At 41.2% G+C, this 15,646-nt stretch overlaps 2 protein-coding genes across 3 annotated transcripts; both read left to right on the top strand.

The window, feature by feature from the left end:
• Positions 1–1,244: 1,244 nt before the first annotated feature.
• LOC308666143 (proto-oncogene Mas-like) lies at positions 1,245–11,545 on the top strand. 2 transcript variants are annotated; one of them, XM_081324723.1, is made up of 4 exons: positions 1,245–1,754; positions 2,554–2,647; positions 3,348–3,396; positions 10,336–11,545. In XM_081324723.1, exons 2-4 carry the CDS (start codon positions 2,623–2,625, stop codon positions 11,210–11,212), a joined length of 951 nt encoding a protein of 316 aa, XP_081180849.1. In that variant the 5' UTR covers positions 1,245–1,754; positions 2,554–2,622; the 3' UTR covers positions 11,213–11,545. The 2 variants fall into 2 exon arrangements, with proteins under 2 accessions (XP_081180849.1, XP_081180848.1); XM_081324722.1 differs by having other exon boundaries at positions 1,245–2,647.
• Positions 11,546–14,314: 2,769 nt separating this feature from the next.
• Positions 14,315–15,618, top strand: LOC308666147 (mas-related G-protein coupled receptor member H-like). The gene has a single exon (XM_081324727.1). It carries the CDS (start codon positions 14,353–14,355, stop codon positions 15,157–15,159), a length of 807 nt encoding a protein of 268 aa, XP_081180853.1. The 5' UTR covers positions 14,315–14,352; the 3' UTR covers positions 15,160–15,618.
• The last annotated feature ends 28 nt before the right edge of the window (positions 15,619–15,646 follow it).

Consider the following 15,646-nt stretch of genomic DNA (forward strand, 5'->3'; position numbering starts at 1 on the left):
AGCAGGTGGGGCAGCTGCTGCCTGACACCATTGGCTCCTGCACTCAGAGGCCAGCGAGTGCATGGGGGCCGACGGTGTCCATCAGCAGCCACACCCTGCCGATGCATAGACTGGTGTCCTCAGGCTCCACAGCCCACTGCCAATACTGGGCCAGCCCTCCAGCAGCGGGTGAAATAAGGAAGGGGGGAGGCCCATGATGCAGACCGCTGGACACACCTACTCCATCCCATCTGTTTTTGCTTGTAGTTGGAGAGCAGGTTGATGCTGGTCATTTTGGCCCCCTTGCAGATCTTGCCCTTGGCCCAAGCGTGGAGCCTGTTTTTTTTTTAATCCCATTTATATCCCGCCCTTCTCCGAAGACTCAGGGCGGCTTACAATTTAAAGCACAAATCAATGTGCTTAGCAATAGCCTTCATTCTATGTATATGCCTGCTTATTAGGGCTTTCCCCTTGCACACCCGACGCACCTTGGCCCTGCCACGGGATGCCGCCACCAGCAGCTCATGCAGGTCCAGTAGGCCGCCACCAAGAGCAGCAGCCCCACCCAGCACAAAAGAGGCGAAGCAGCCGGCTAGCAAGCTTGAGTAGAGGCGGTAGAGCACGCTCATGCCCAGCAAGCCGAAGGCCACCCCAAGCAGGGAAAGCCGGTTCCCCATCGGTGCCATGGCCCCCCAGTCCCAGCTAGGATTGTGTGCCTCCCTGAATCTCTGCTGGGCCTGGACAGCCATGACACTGATGGGGATCTGGCTTTCCCCGCTCGGGCTGTCCTTTTGCCTGCTGGCCCTGGGCATGCTTTACCACCTCCACGTGGGGCTTCCCAGCTGACCGCTTCACCTCTTGCTAGGCTAATGGGTTTCTCTGTGTGTGTTTCGGCTAATCTTGTCAGTTTTTACATTGTTTCTAGCAGGTGGGTATTTCTGCAGCCCCTAATCCAGTTGTGTTTTTTATTGTTTACACAAGGCACATGTTTTTCTGGTTTCTTGTCCTCTGGCCGTTTCCCTTGGCTCAATAGTTCTTGGTTGTCTGTCCAAAATTACACAGGGTGGGGAAGGAAGAGCGAGAAGGAAAAAACAACCCTCTTCTTTGGTACTTTTAAATTTCAGCTGGACTTATCTTTTCTCGTAAAGGGAAATGGCTGTTTCCTTGACGCGTTTCCTTTCCCCCACTCTTCCTGGATGAATCTGCATTTTTAACAGCTGGGTCTTGGTTTCTTTTGAGATTTTCTATTACTCCCTTTTGGAAGATCTAATTGTGCAGTATTTCTAAAGAAAATGTTCTTCTGTCTCAGGGGTTTAAGTTGGTTAGACCCTTACCCCCAAATACTGGAATAATACTATCCTGTCTCCTTTAGTCCTTCTTTTCTCTTGACATTTTCCAAGGCACCAGACGGTAGGAAAAGAAACAACGGTTGGAAACTAATGAAGGAGAGAAGCAACCTGGAATTAAGGAGAAACTTCCTGACAGTGAGGACAATTAACCAGTGGAACAGCTTGCCTCCAGAAATTGTGGGCGCTCCATCACTGGAGGTTTTTAAGAAGAGACTGGGCAGTCACTTGTCTGAAATTGTATTATGGGCAGGAAGTCGGATAAGAAGACCCCAAGTTTCATTCCAGCTCTATTCTGACTGACTAATTGCTCCAGGATTTTTGAAAGATACGGTGCAATTGTTCTGAGCTAATATCTGCCAACATCTTCAGAACTCTGGGATGTAATCCATCAGATCCTGGTGATTTATATTTGTCAAGAATAGACAGGTGTCCTTTTACCATTTTCTTGCTTATTTTACCTTTAATTTTTTAGTCTGTCCTTTAGGCTTAGTTTTTTTGGTAGGCTGGGCTATAGTTTCTTTTTGCGTGAAGAGTGATGCAAAGAACGAGTTAAGCAACTCTGCTTTCTCTCTACTGCCTCTTAACTTGACTCTTAAATCCATCTAGCTATAACAGCAGCTTGTGTTCTCATGCTAATGATTGTTAGCTGCTAACTTTTTAAATATTTCTTATAATTCTTAAAATTCATGTTTCGTACTTACCGTACTGCATCTCTGGTCTTTTGTATTGGGTTTGGCTGTGGCCTGTAAATAAAGTTTGATTGCTTGATTGAAAGCTAGGAAGGCTTGCAATATTATGCCTGTTTTGTCTCGACAAAGGAAGTTTTTTTTAAAATCCCATTTATATCCCGCCCTTCTCCGAAGACTCAGGGCGGCTTACACACACTCTAAGCACAAATCAATGTGCTTAGCAATAGCCTTCATTCTATGTATATGCCTGCTTATTAGGGCTTTCACACACCCAAGCGGCATTATTACAAAGTCAGCTTAATTGCCCCCAACAATCTGGGTCCTCATTTTACCTACCTCGGAAGGATGGAAGGCTGAGTCAACCTTGAGCCTGGCGGGACTCGAACCTGCACTAATTGCAGGCAGCTGGTGTTACTTAAGGAGGCATTAGCCCACTGCTCCACCAAGGCTCTTTTTAAACTTGAATTCCCTAAGAGCCCAAATCCTTTCAATCATTTTGCTTGCTTTTGATAATTGCATTTCCTTTTAAATTACAGTGTCCCAGATTGTCCACCTTATCCACGGATTTGAATGTTTCTAAGCAAGAAAACAACACTTTTTGCATAATGGAGCAGCAATTTAATTATTCAGGTGGTATGGACGGCATGAAAACTGTACTATATATAATTTCCTTGCCTTTGTGGATGCTACTGATAACAAAAACCTCACGGGTTTGTAATGCTTCGTGAACTTATTCCCAAAATGAAATTTTAGCAGCAAATCACAAGTCCTGCCCCCTGTCCCATCCCACATGGGATGAAGCTTATATTTGAAGACATTACATGGGTACATTCACAAAATGTCTCCTAAGAAGGTTTTTTTCGCCCATAAAATAGCTTTCATGGGGAATGTAAGAATGCTAACATGGTGATATCTGCCATTTCCTATATGCAACATCATCCCAGAATTGTCCTTTGGAAGGACACAAGGGATGAAGTCAATCTCCATGAACTTTAAGATTTTTTTTTAAGTGATTTCAGGTCCAGAAGCATTTCTGAAAATGAAGGAAAAACAAGGGTGGGAAGAATTTTTTTCCCTTTGAAGATGATTTTTTTTTCTAATTAATTACCAGGTTAAATATTTCTGGGACAGGGACCTTAGAAAGCGTCACTCAAACTGATTATCCACCAATGACTCTCTAGGGAGACCAAAGGAAAAATTATTGAGGATTCTTTTATTTATCTATACACAGACACGGACACAGAGACATAAAAACAAATTTGTAACTTTGGAAGATGTTTCTAAAATATATGTGTATTTTGACAATAATCATGATCTTTCTGTAATTTAGATTTAAATAACACAGGACCCTTTCGTGTGTGGCCAACCTACCATGAGTTGTAAGTATTTTATGGTACAAAATATTTCCTTGGAAGGAACGAAATTAGCCTTTGAATTGTTTCATCACATTCCAAAGGAAAATTCACCCTCTGCTCTGCTCATTGGAGCTGATGGAATGGGGGCCTCTTCTGAAGGATGGAGGTTGCCCAACTCAGCTTGTTCTTAACTCACTTCGGGTGAATGTCCAGAGACATCAGGTTCCCAAGTGATTCAATGAAGATTTTTAGAAAATAGAATAGAATAGAATAGAATAGAATAGAATAGAATAGAATAGAATAGAATAGAATAGAATAGAATAGAATAGAATAGAATAGAATAGAATAGAATAGAATAGAATAGAATAGAATAGAATAGACCTGGAAGGGACCTTAGAGGTCTTCTAGTCCAGCCCCCTGCTCAAGGAGAAGAACCTGTTCCAATATATTCAGCTACGGGCCAGGTGGAAAGAAGATCAGAAAACTGGTTTTACAATGACTGATGAAAATCTGATAAAGCAAATTAGAAAGCAGGGTCCAGCACATATCAAACGGATATATCTTGCATTGATAGAAATTGACTCAGAAACAGAACTTGTTAAAGATTGTATGATAAAATGGGCCCAAAACATTCAAGAAGTTATTACAATGGATACGTGGGAAAAGATTTGGGTGAGAAACGTAAAATTTACACAAGCTCAAAACTTAAGAGAGAACTTTTATAAAATGTTTTATAGATGGCATCTAGATCCTAAAAAGCTTGCAAGTATGTATCCGAATTATCAGCCCAAGTGCTGGAGGTGTGGTGATGAATATGCAACATATTTTCACATATGGTGGACTTGTAAAAAGGTTAAGGCCTTTTGGATAAAAAATTGGTGGAACATGCAGAAGATTTTCAAGCAAAGGATAAAGTTTTGCCCGCAACTTTTTTTGTTAGGTATAATTACAGATGCTACGGTTGTGGACACTAAGTTGATGTTAAATTTAATTACGGCAGCAAGACTCTTAATAGGTCAATATTGGAAGAAGGAGGAACTGCCGACTATAGAAGAATGGACTTTAAAGGTTTCTGACCTGGCAGAGATGGCAAAGATCTCGGCTTATTTGAAAGATCACTCGCAAGAACGTTACATTATGGAGTGGAGAAAATGGATTGAGTATATCCAGAACAAATATGGGATTAAAAAGTTTCATGTAGCATTTGAATAAGTCTTCCTTTCTTTTCTTTTTTTTTCTTTTTTTATATTTAATAGTAATAGTGTTTGTAGTTATCCTATATGAGCTAGAGAGTGATAGATTTTAGAGTTTATGGTTGTTAGCATATGGATGTTCATGATTGTTGTTTTTTTGTTTTTATACCCTGTACTTAGCTCTGGGAAGTCGGGGGGGAGGGGGGAGGGGTAGGGAGGGATGGGTATGGGAGGGGGAGGGGGGATGGTTAAAGATAAAATGTATGTTAAAACTTTTTAATAAAAAAAAAGGAGAAGAACCTATACCATTTCAGACAAGTGACTGTCCAGTCTCATCTTAAAGATCTCCAGTAATGGGGTGCCCACGATTTCTGGAGGCAAGCTGTTCCACTGGTTGATTGTCCTCACTGTCAGGAACTTTCTCCTTAGTTCCAGGTTGCTTCTCTCCTTGGTCAGTTTCCAACCATTGTTTCTCGTCTTGCCCTCTGGTGCTTTGGTGAACAACCTGGCCTCCTCTTCCTTGTGGCAGCTCCTCAGATACTGGAACATTGCTATCATGTCACCCCTATTTCTTCTTTTCTTTAGACTAGCTAAACCCAAGTCCTGTAGCCGTTCTTAGTATGTTTTAGCTTCCAGGCCTTTGATCATCTTAGTTGCTCTTCTCTGAATTTTTTCCAGACTCTCAACATCTTTTTTGTGATATGGTGACCAAAATTGGCTGCAGTATTCCAGGTGTGGTCTCAGTAGGGTTTTATAAAGTGGTACTAATGCTTCACATGATCTTGATTCTATGCCTCTTTTTATACAACCCAAGATTGTATTAGCTTTTTTGGTTGCTGCTGCAAATTGCTAGCTCATAGTTAAGTGATCATCCACCAGGACTTAGATTTAGAGTAGGTGACAGACAAGAGATAGAGCTCCCCAGTGAGTGGCTGATCTCCATTTGAGAATTATTAGGGAATCTCACTGATGACTTTCATGAAGTTACTAGACTGTTACTAGTCTAGGCGTGAGCCTAAATGTACTCCAGAAGATGGTAGAGGACAGGAAGGCCTGGAGGAACATTGTCCATGGGGTCGCAATGGGTCAGACACGACTTCGCAACTAACAACAACAACAAGGCAGCCTTGGCTCTTTTATGACTCGCGGACTTCAACTTCCAGAATTCCTGAGCCAGCATGGGGGAAACTTTGGCCCCTTCATGACTCGTGGACTTCAACTCCCAGAATTCCTGAGCCAACATGGGGGAAACTTTGGCCCCTTCATGACTTGTGGACTTCAATTCCCAGAATTCCTGAGCCAGCATGGCTGGCTCAGGAATTCTGGGAGTTGAAGTCCACGGGTCATAAAAGAGCCAAGGTTGCCTACCCCTGTCCTAAAGGAAAGATGCTGTAGCACCAAATAAATAAATAAGAACTCTGAGGATGAAATAGTTACAATTAGGTACCTCACCTGTTTAGCCCAGCCTCGGTGGTTCTATATCTGATCCCTGGGCCCTGGGCCACTGCAACTTGGCAAAACACCTATATCATTTCCCTATGCATGTTCCCAATAACTGTGACCTGCTGGGATGCTGTTTCAGAGATATTTCCTTACCTAAACAGACAGTCGTGATGACCATTTGCAGGCAAAAAGCACTGGGAAATACTTGCTTCCTTCCTTACTCCCTCCCTTGTAGGATTTTAAAAGAGTGAGAAGACTTCAGACTGATGAATGTCACTCCATCTTTACAATAACTAACATTTTGGCCTGAACATAGTTCAAAGCCCTCAAGAAAATCCAGCAGTTTTGGGGGTTTGTTGTTGGTGGTGTTGTTCTACTGGCAGTATCCATATGAACAGATAATTATCAGATGAAATTCACAGAAGGATAGAATCGTGATCACATGAAGGGTTAATACCACTTTACACTGCCTTAGTAAGGCCCCAATTGGAATACTGCATCCAGGTTTTTATTATTATTATTATTATTATTATTATTATTATTATTATTATTATTATTATTATTATTATTATTATTATTATTATTATTATTATTATTATTATTATTCTAATGGCAGTATCCATACGAAAAGACAATTATCAGATGAAATTAGTGAAAGTAGCTGAGTTAGAAAGAATCTAATCTTGAACTAATATGTTTTGCAATTAGGTCTAGTTTCCGTACCCTAAATTTTAGTTTGGGTATCCAAGCTGAAGTATGGCATTAGGAAAGTGCTGGTACACAACAAGTAAGGACCGTAGGAGATTTAGTTTGCATGGTGTCTAAGACGGTTTGTGTTAAGAAAGAAATCTAGACACCTAAAGGCAAATAAAGTCATAACCAGGGTTTGTGAAAAACAGATAATGCCAGACAAAATAAGTGCATTGTTTGACAAAGTGATAAAACAGTGATCAGAGAAATGCCATGGATAGTGTTTACTTGGACTTCAGTAAGGCATTTGATAAAGTAGAACACAACTTACTACTTGACAAAATAGAAAAATGTGGATTAGACAGCATTACCACCATAGATTTGTAATTGGCCTACAAATCATACTCAATGTGTAAGTCTTAATGGAACTGGAGGGAAGTATGCAGTGGGGTACCCCAAGGCTCTGTTCTTAGGCCCAATACTCATCAATATCTTCATCAATGATTTGGATGAGGGGATAGATGGGGAACTCATCAAATTTTGAGACAACACCAAGTTGGCAGGAATAGCCAACACTCCAGAAGATAGGCTTAAGATACAGGAGGACCTGGACAGACCTGAGCACTGGGTCCTATCTAACAAAATGAAATTCAATGTTGAAAAAAGTACAGTTGTATATTTAGGCAAGAAAAAACCAAATGTACAGGTATAGTATAGGTGGTACCTTGCTCAATAGTAGTAACTGTGAGAGAGATCTCGGAGTCCTAGTGGACAATCACTTAAATATGAGCCAGCCGTGTGCTGCAGATGCCAAAAAAGCCAACACGGTGCTAGGCTGCATTAACAGAGGGATAGAATCAAGATCATATGAAGTGTTAATACCACTTTACAATGCCTTGATAAGGCCACACTTGGAATACTGCATCCAGTTTTGGTCACCACGATGTAAAAAAGATGTGGAGACTCTAGAAAGAGTATAGAGAAGAGCAACAAAGTTGATTAGGGGCCTGGAGGTTAAAACATATAAGGAACGGCTGCTGGAATTGGGTATGTCTAGGTTAATGAAAACAAGGACTAGGGGGTGACATGAAAGCAGTGTTCCAATATCTCAGGGGCTGCCACAAAGAAGAGGGAGTCAAGCTATTCTCCAGAGTGCCCAAAGGCAGGACAAGAAGCAATGGATGGAAAGTAACCAAAGAGAGAAGCAACCTAGAACTAAGGAGAAATTTCAAGACAGTGAGAACAATTAATCAGTGGAACAACCTGCCTCCAGAAACTGTGAATGCTCCAACACTGGAAGTTTTTAAGAAGAGACTGGACAGCCCTTTGTCTGAAATGAAATAGGGTTTCCTGCCTTAGCAGGGGGTTGGACTAGATGACCTCCAAGGTCCCTTCCAACTCTACTACTACTACTACTACTACTACTACTACTACTACTATTGTTGTTGTTGTTGTTAATATTATTATTGTTATTGTTATTATTATTATTATAAAACTTTTATTCATAAAGCATGAAACTCAGTCAACTGAACACTCAAATTGACTGGCACTAATGGTTGACACGGGTTGCTGCCAGCATCCTAGGTATCAACCAGGTATCTCCTTAAAATGTAAGATGTTCCGAGTAGCGCAGTTTTTTGTAGCTTTGCTGGAGTTATTGCAGGAAGCTGCAATTACTTGATGTATTTTGCAAAGTTTTTGGACATAGTTCCCAGTGCAACGATGACAATGGGTATCACTGTTACACATTTCATCCATAATTGCGCAGTTTTGATGGCCAGGTTGCAGTATTTCGTAATATTTTCCAGTTCTTTTTCTTCGACTCTGGCATCTCCTGGTACAGCGATATCAATCAACTATATACTTCGGTTCTCTATGACTGCGATATCTGGCGTGTTGTGTTCCAAATAGCAATCTGTCTGTATTCGAAAATCCCACAAGATTTTCACCCTTCATTCTCAACAACCTTTTCCACCCTATGTTCTTACGACTTTTCGGACACAGGCAAGTCATATTTTTTACACAATGCCCAGTGGATTAGTTTAGCAACTCGGTCATGTCTAGCTTTGTAATCAGTTTGTGCAATTTTGCTGCACTCACATATTAAATGTGAAACAGTTTCAACTTTGTCGTTGCAAAGTCAGCAATTTGGATTGTCAGTAGATTTTTGTATCTTCGCTTTCATGGCATTAGTTTGTAGTGCTTGTTCTTGAGCAGCCAGTATTAAGCCGTTTCTTTCTTGATGGTTCCCATCTTAAGCCATGCCCATGTCAAGTTGTTATCACATTTTCCTTCAATATTTTTCAAATGCTGTCAATGCAAAGCTTTGGTTTTCCATCTATTTAATCTGTCATCCAGCCATTTTTCCTTATATTCTGCCTTTGTTTCTGTTATTTTTATAATGCTCTCTGTTTTCACAGCTTACAGCAATTTTTCTGTACTTTGATTTACATAGTCATTAAAACTTCATTTTTCTTCTTCTACAGTTTGGTGGATTTGCAGTAGCCCTCTGCCCCCTATTATTCTTGGCAGATACAACCTGTCGATGTCACTTCATGGATGTAGAGCATGGTGCATATTCATGTTTACGCATTTTCCGGTCTAGGTGTTCCACTTCAGCCAAAGTCCAGTTGATAATTCCAGCTGTGTAGCATATCACTGGGACTGCCCATGTATTAATGGCTTTAATTATATTTCCAGCATTCAGCTTTGATTTTAGTATTTTGCGGACTCTTCTGATGTATTCCTTTTGTGTTGACTCTTTGACTTTTCCATTCAAGATGTTATCTGCTTCCAATATGCCTAGGTATTTGTAACCATCATCCTTTCCTAGTGCTTTCATAATACTTCTGTTTCCCAGTTCTATTCCTTCTATTTTTCCCATTTTTCCTCATTGCATGGATAATATAGCACATTTTCCAAGTCCACGTCCATTCTGATGTCACTGCTAAACAGTTGAACTGCCTTGAGTATTGATTCAAGTTCAGTGTGGCTTTTCACATACGGTTTTAAGTCATCCATGTATAGTAGATGATTTATCTTGCCATGCTGGCTTGAGATGTGATATCCCAGTTTTGTGTTTTGTAATATTATTGTCAATGGAATTAATGTGATGTTGAACAGTAGTGGTGAAAGTGAGTCCCCTTGGAAGATTCCTCGTCTGATGTTGTTTTTACCAATGTTCTCCCCATTTGCTGTTAGAACTGTTTTCCATTTTTGCATATTTGCTTTCAAAAATGTACAGATGTTTTTGCTGATTCCAAAGTTTTCCAAACACACATTAATCCAACTGTGGGGTAATGAATCAAATGCTTTCTTGTAATCAATCCACGCCATATTTAAATTTGTTTTTCGTCGTTTTGCATTTTTAAGTACCATTTTGTCAATGAGCAGCTGATCTTTTGTTCCTCTTGATTTTTTATAATTTCCTTTTTGTTCTGCCAGATACAAATTGCTTTCCATTTTATTATTATTATTATTATTATTATTATTATTATTATTATTATTATTATTATTATTATTATTATTATTGTTGTTGTTGTTGTTGTTGTTGTTGTTGTTGTTGTTGTTGTTATTTCAGCATTCAAGAATTTCTGAAACAAGGACTGATTCTCTTTTTGTTTCTTTCTGTTTACAGGAGTCATGGCTGGAATGAATATTTGACAACTATTTCTGTGTTTGATGTTTTAACACGAAACCTCATCAATGGCTCCATTGCCATTGTTTGTATTTTAGGCCTGATTGGAAATGGAGCAACAATTTATCTTTTAGCCAATTCCATTAAGAGGAATTCTTTCACCACTTTCATCCTGAATCTCTCCATTGCTGATTCCGGGGCCCTCACATTCTTTATTATTGCAACTATATTTGTGGCTTTTTTAACTCTCTATAAAAAGACTAAACCTCTGGCAGTTTTTTTCTTGTTATTTTTTGAGCTCTTTCTCTTCACCTATTCTGTCAGCCAGTTTCTGCTGACGGCCATCAGCCTGGACAGGTGTGTGGCTGTCCTCTTCCCTCTCTGGCATCGCTGCCATCGTCCTCCATATTTGTCTACCCTGGTTTGTGGCCTCATCTGGATCCTCTCCTTCCTGCTCTCTGCGGTGCACTTCATTCTCCACCAGACCAGAAGCTCTAGAAGTTCACCTTTCCTTTATCAGCTGATTGTAAATGGCTTACTTTGTACGCCTCTCATGATTGTGTCTACGTTGACTCTCTTGATTCATGTAAGGTCTAAATCACAATGCAGTCAAAGGAAGCTGCTCTCTGTCATCTTGCTGGCTCTCCTTTTCTTCCTCCTTTTTTCTCTCCCAATGGATGCCTTATACGTCATTGAATATTTTGGTTCCTATAATCCCCTCCTCATGACCATTGGGATAGGATGTGCCGCTCTCAGCAGCAGCATCAACCCCCTCCTTTACTTCTTAGTGGGGAGGAAGAAGAGGGCAAAGAATCAGCCCAGAACATCCTTGAAGGTCGCTCTTGAAAGAGTGTTCAAGGAGGAGCAGCAGACATGAAAGAGCAGCAGTTGTGAAGCATCAATGCCATTGTTTACTCAAGTCGTAAATGATATATTGTGGAGTAGGAACATACAAAATTAATGTAATTTAGGTAACCAAACAGCAAAATTTGGAAACCATGCAGCATATGGAGCTCCGTTTCCATCTGTCCTGATTGCCATCGTTCACTCCCTAGAGACGAAAATGGACGATCTGAAACTTAAGATGGCCACGAACAAGGAGAGTGTACCAGAGGTGGTGGCTTTTTGAGAGCTGAATGCAATGAAATTTCTTTTGGATGTATGATGATTGCTGTACATTCAAAGTGACAATAAAGTTATTGTTGTTGTTGTTGTTGTTGTTGTTGTTGTTGTTATTATTATTATTATTATTATTATTATTATTATTATTATTATTATTATTATTATTATTATTATTATTATTATTCCTGGGCTCCAAGATCACTGCAGATGGGGACTGCAGCCAAGAAATTAAAAGACATTTGCTCCTTAGGAGGAAAGCCATGGCAAATCTAGACAGCACACTAAAAAGCAGAGACATCACCCTGTCAACAAAAGTGCACATAGTCAAGGCTATGGTCTTCCCAGTTGCAATGTATGGCAGTGAAAGTTGGACCATAAAAAAGGCTGAGCACCAAAGAATTGAGGCCTTTGAACTATGGTGCTGGAGAAGACTCCTGCGAGTCCCTTGGACTGCAAGGTGATCAAACCGGTCAGTCCTAGAGGAAATCAACCCTGACTGCTCTTTAGAAGGCCAGATCTTGAAGCTAAAACTCAAATACTTTGGCCACCTAATGAGAAGGAAGGACTCACTGGAGAAGAGCCTAATGCTGGGAAAGGTTGAGGGCAATAGAAGAAGGGGACGACAGAGAAGGAGGTGGCTGGATGGAGTCACTGAAGCAGTAGGCGTGAGCTTAAATGGACTCCAGAAGATGGTAGAGGACAGGAAGGCCTGGAGGAACATTGTCCATAGGGTCGCGATGGGTCGGACAAGACTTCGCAACTAACAACATGGTGGAAGTGGTGACAACTATACAATTGGACCCAAATTCCAAGATAAGCAAGTATTATGGTACAAAATATTTTCTTTGCAGGAATGGAGTTAATCTTCCAATTATTTCATAACATCCTAAAAGGAAATTTGCAGCTGCTGGAATGGGAGCCCCTTGTAAGGGATGGAAGTTGCTCAATTCAAGAATAGCCAACATGCCACAAGATGAGTTCAGGATCCAAATGGATCATGACAAACTTGAACACTGGACCCTATCCAACAAAATGAAATGTAATGTAGAGAAAAGTAAAGTTTTACATCTAGGTAGGGAAAAAAAACAAATGTACAGGTATAGATTAGATAATACCTGGCTCAAAAGCAATACCTGTGAGAGGTATCTTGGAGTCCTAGTGAACAATCACATAAATATGAGCCAGCCGTGTGCAGCAGCATCCAAAAAAGCCAACACAATATTGGGCTGCATTAACAGAGGAACAGAATCAAGATCACATGAAGTTTTAGTACTGTTGGATAAACACTTAGTAAGACCAACTCTGGAATACAGCATCCAGTTTTGGTCACCGCATTATAAAAAAGAAGTTGAGACTTTGAAAAGAGAGCAGAGAACAACTAAGATGATTAAAGGCCTAGGGACTAAAACATACGAAGAACAGTTACAGGAATTGGGTATGGCTAGTCTAGAGAAGAGGGATGCGGTGGCTCAGTGGGTTAGGATGCTGAGCTTGTCGATCAAAAGGTCGGCATTTTGGCGGGTTGAATCCCGAGTGCCATGTAACAGAGTGAGCGCCTGTTACTCATCCCAGCTTCTGCCAACCTAGCAGTTTGAAAGCACGTAAAACTGCAAGCATAAAAATAGGGACCACTACGGTGGGAAGGTAACAGCGTTCCGTGCGCCTTTGGCGTCTAGTCATGCCGGCCACATGACCACGGAGACGTCCTCGGACAAGCGCTGGCTCTTTGGCTTTGAAACGGAGATGAGCACCGGCCCCTAGAGTTGGAAACGACTAGCACGCATGTGCGGGGGAACCTTTACCTTTACCTTTTTAGTCTAGAGAAAAGAAGAACTAGACTATCAGTGTTCCAATATTTGAGGGGCTGCCACAAAGAAGAGGGGGTCAACCTATTTTTTAAAGTACCAGAAGACAAAACTAAAAGCAATGGATGGAAACTAACCAAGGAGAGAAGCAACCTAGAACTAAGGAGAAATTTCCTAACAGTGAGGACAATTAACCGGTGGAACAGCCTGCCTCCAGCAGTTGTGGGCGCTCCATCACTGGGGGCTTTTAAGAAGAGACTGGACAGCTACTTGTCTGAAATACATATAGGGTTAGGAGATTGGGCTAGAAGACCTCAAAATCCCTTCCAAATTTTTTATTCTCTATTCTGTACTAACTGCTAACACTAGCACAATTCCACTCGGTGTGCATTTCCAATTATGTGCCCCTACACACACTTCGTCTCCCCACACCCCCTTGTGTTCTTCTTTCCAATTCTTTGTGTTGTCCTTTGTCGGTTCAGATACCTGATAACCCTACTCTGCCCTCAGCCAGGATGGCTAATAATGGGGAACAGTAGGAGTTCTACCGAAATGCCTTTTGAGGATTGTTGGGTGGGAAGTTTGGGTCACTTCTAAGTGCAGCAATTGTCCAAATTCAGCCATGTGTCGATTGTGTGTAAGTACACAAAATGTATGGGTATCTACGTGTGTTTCTGTCTGCATGTATATACACTTTTGTCAGATGGACAGATTGTCTCTTGGCCTCTTCTTGTCATCTGGATATCTGAGAAGCATGAAATGACTAGGAACATTCTTACAACTTCTGCAAGCCATTCTGAAATGGTCAACCCTCTTTTCCAAACTACTAAAACTGTGGTTCTCTAAGTCTCTAAAATTTTAGACCTTTCTAAAATGTCAGAAATTTCCTTTGTATGGTCAATCGTTGGGTGACAGTTTAACAGAAAAACCTATTCAGTGAGTTGCCTGTTTGAGCAGTTTGGTTCAGGAGTTGAGACAGGGACTGACTCTCTTTTGATCTCTTTCTGTTAACAGGTACGAGGGCTGGGCTAAATATTTTGGACCGACGGGTGATGATTTAACACGGAACATTATCAACATCTTCATCGCCATGATCTGCAGTCTAGGCCTGGTGGGAAATGGGGCGATTAAGAGAAATTCTTTCACCACTTACATCCTGAACCTTTCCATTGCCGATTTCGGGGTCCTCACCTGCCTTGTGACTGCAATTATATTTGTGACGGTTCTAACTCTGCGGAAAGAAATTGACCTTCTGTTTGTCTTTTTCTTATTATTTTTCGAGTTCTTTTCTGTCACCTATTCTGCCAGCCAGTTTCTCCTGACCGCCATAAGCCTGGATAGATGTGTGGCTGTCTTCTTCCCGCTCTGGCATCGCTACCGTCGTCTGCCATATTTGCCCACCCTGGTTTGTGGCCTCGTCTGGATCCTCTCCTTCCTGCTCTCTGCGGCGCACTTCATTCTGCACTGGAGCTTGAACTTTGAACGTTCACCTTTCCTTTACCAGCTTGCTGTAAATGGTTTACTTTGTACCCCTCTCATGGTTGTGTCCACTGTGACCCTCTGGATTCACATGAGGTCTAAATGGCAACGCAATCAAAGGAAGCTGCTGACCACCATCTTGCTGGCTCTCCTTTTCTTCCTCCTTTTCTCTCTCCCAATGAATGTCTTTTGTGTCATTGACTATTTTGATTCCTATAATCTCCTCCTCATGACCATCGGGATAGGATGTGCCTCTCTCAACAGCAGCATCAACCCCCTCTGTTATTTCCTCGTTGGGAGGAGGAAGAGAGGAAAGAACCAGCCCAGAGCATCATACAAGGTTGCTCTGCAAAGAGTCTTCAAGGATGAGCAAGGAAGCCCAGAAGCCCAGGAAACTACAACGGAAGACCAGTTGTGAAGACTTATTATCACTGTATATTCATTTTTTAAGCCATAAAGGCCTCAATAAGAACATACAAAATTGACAGAATTTGTCAAACAGAATTGCTAATCCCCCAAACCATGTGAACCGGAAATATTACTGTATGTGTAATTTTCAGAGTGCAGAGCTTTAATAGTCAATGTGTTACGTTATACAATTTCTTTTTATTCCAAGACAACTTCTGTCGGGAATCCTTCCTACTGCATGCCATTTTTCAAATGTGTAACTTTCATCACTGCGTCTATTTCTGTTACATTTTGCAAGCTTTTGTTCCCTAAAGCACTTGGTAGAAGAGCTTTGGGCATCACTAAAAACGTGAAAGTTTGAGGGGTCCTTTGTGCTCTCTAAGGTTACTTGCTTACTTGCAGACATTTCATGACCCAACTAGGTAGCATCATCAGTGCTAGAAGGGAGTGGGATTTGTGGAGAGGGGGAGGAGGCCGGCTGCTGGCTTTGGTGCCTT

Source organism: Vipera berus (genome assembly GCF_964194415.1).
Source record: "Vipera berus genome assembly, chromosome: 3".
Lineage (NCBI taxonomy): Eukaryota > Metazoa > Chordata > Lepidosauria > Squamata > Viperidae > Vipera > Vipera berus.

Coding starts and splice junctions, on each gene's coding strand:
- LOC308666147 (XM_081324727.1), top strand. CDS start 14,353: ATGATCTGCAGTCTAGGCCTGGTGGGAAATGGGGCGATTAAGAGAAAT.
- LOC308666143 (XM_081324722.1), top strand. CDS start 2,623: ATGGAGCAGCAATTTAATTATTCAG. Junction 2,648..3,347: donor GCAGCAATTTAATTATTCAG/GTGGTATGGACG, acceptor TCTGTAATTTAG/ATTTAAATAACACAGGACCC. Junction 3,397..10,335: donor TGGCCAACCTACCATGAGTT/GTAAGTATTTTA, acceptor TTCTGTTTACAG/GAGTCATGGCTGGAATGAAT.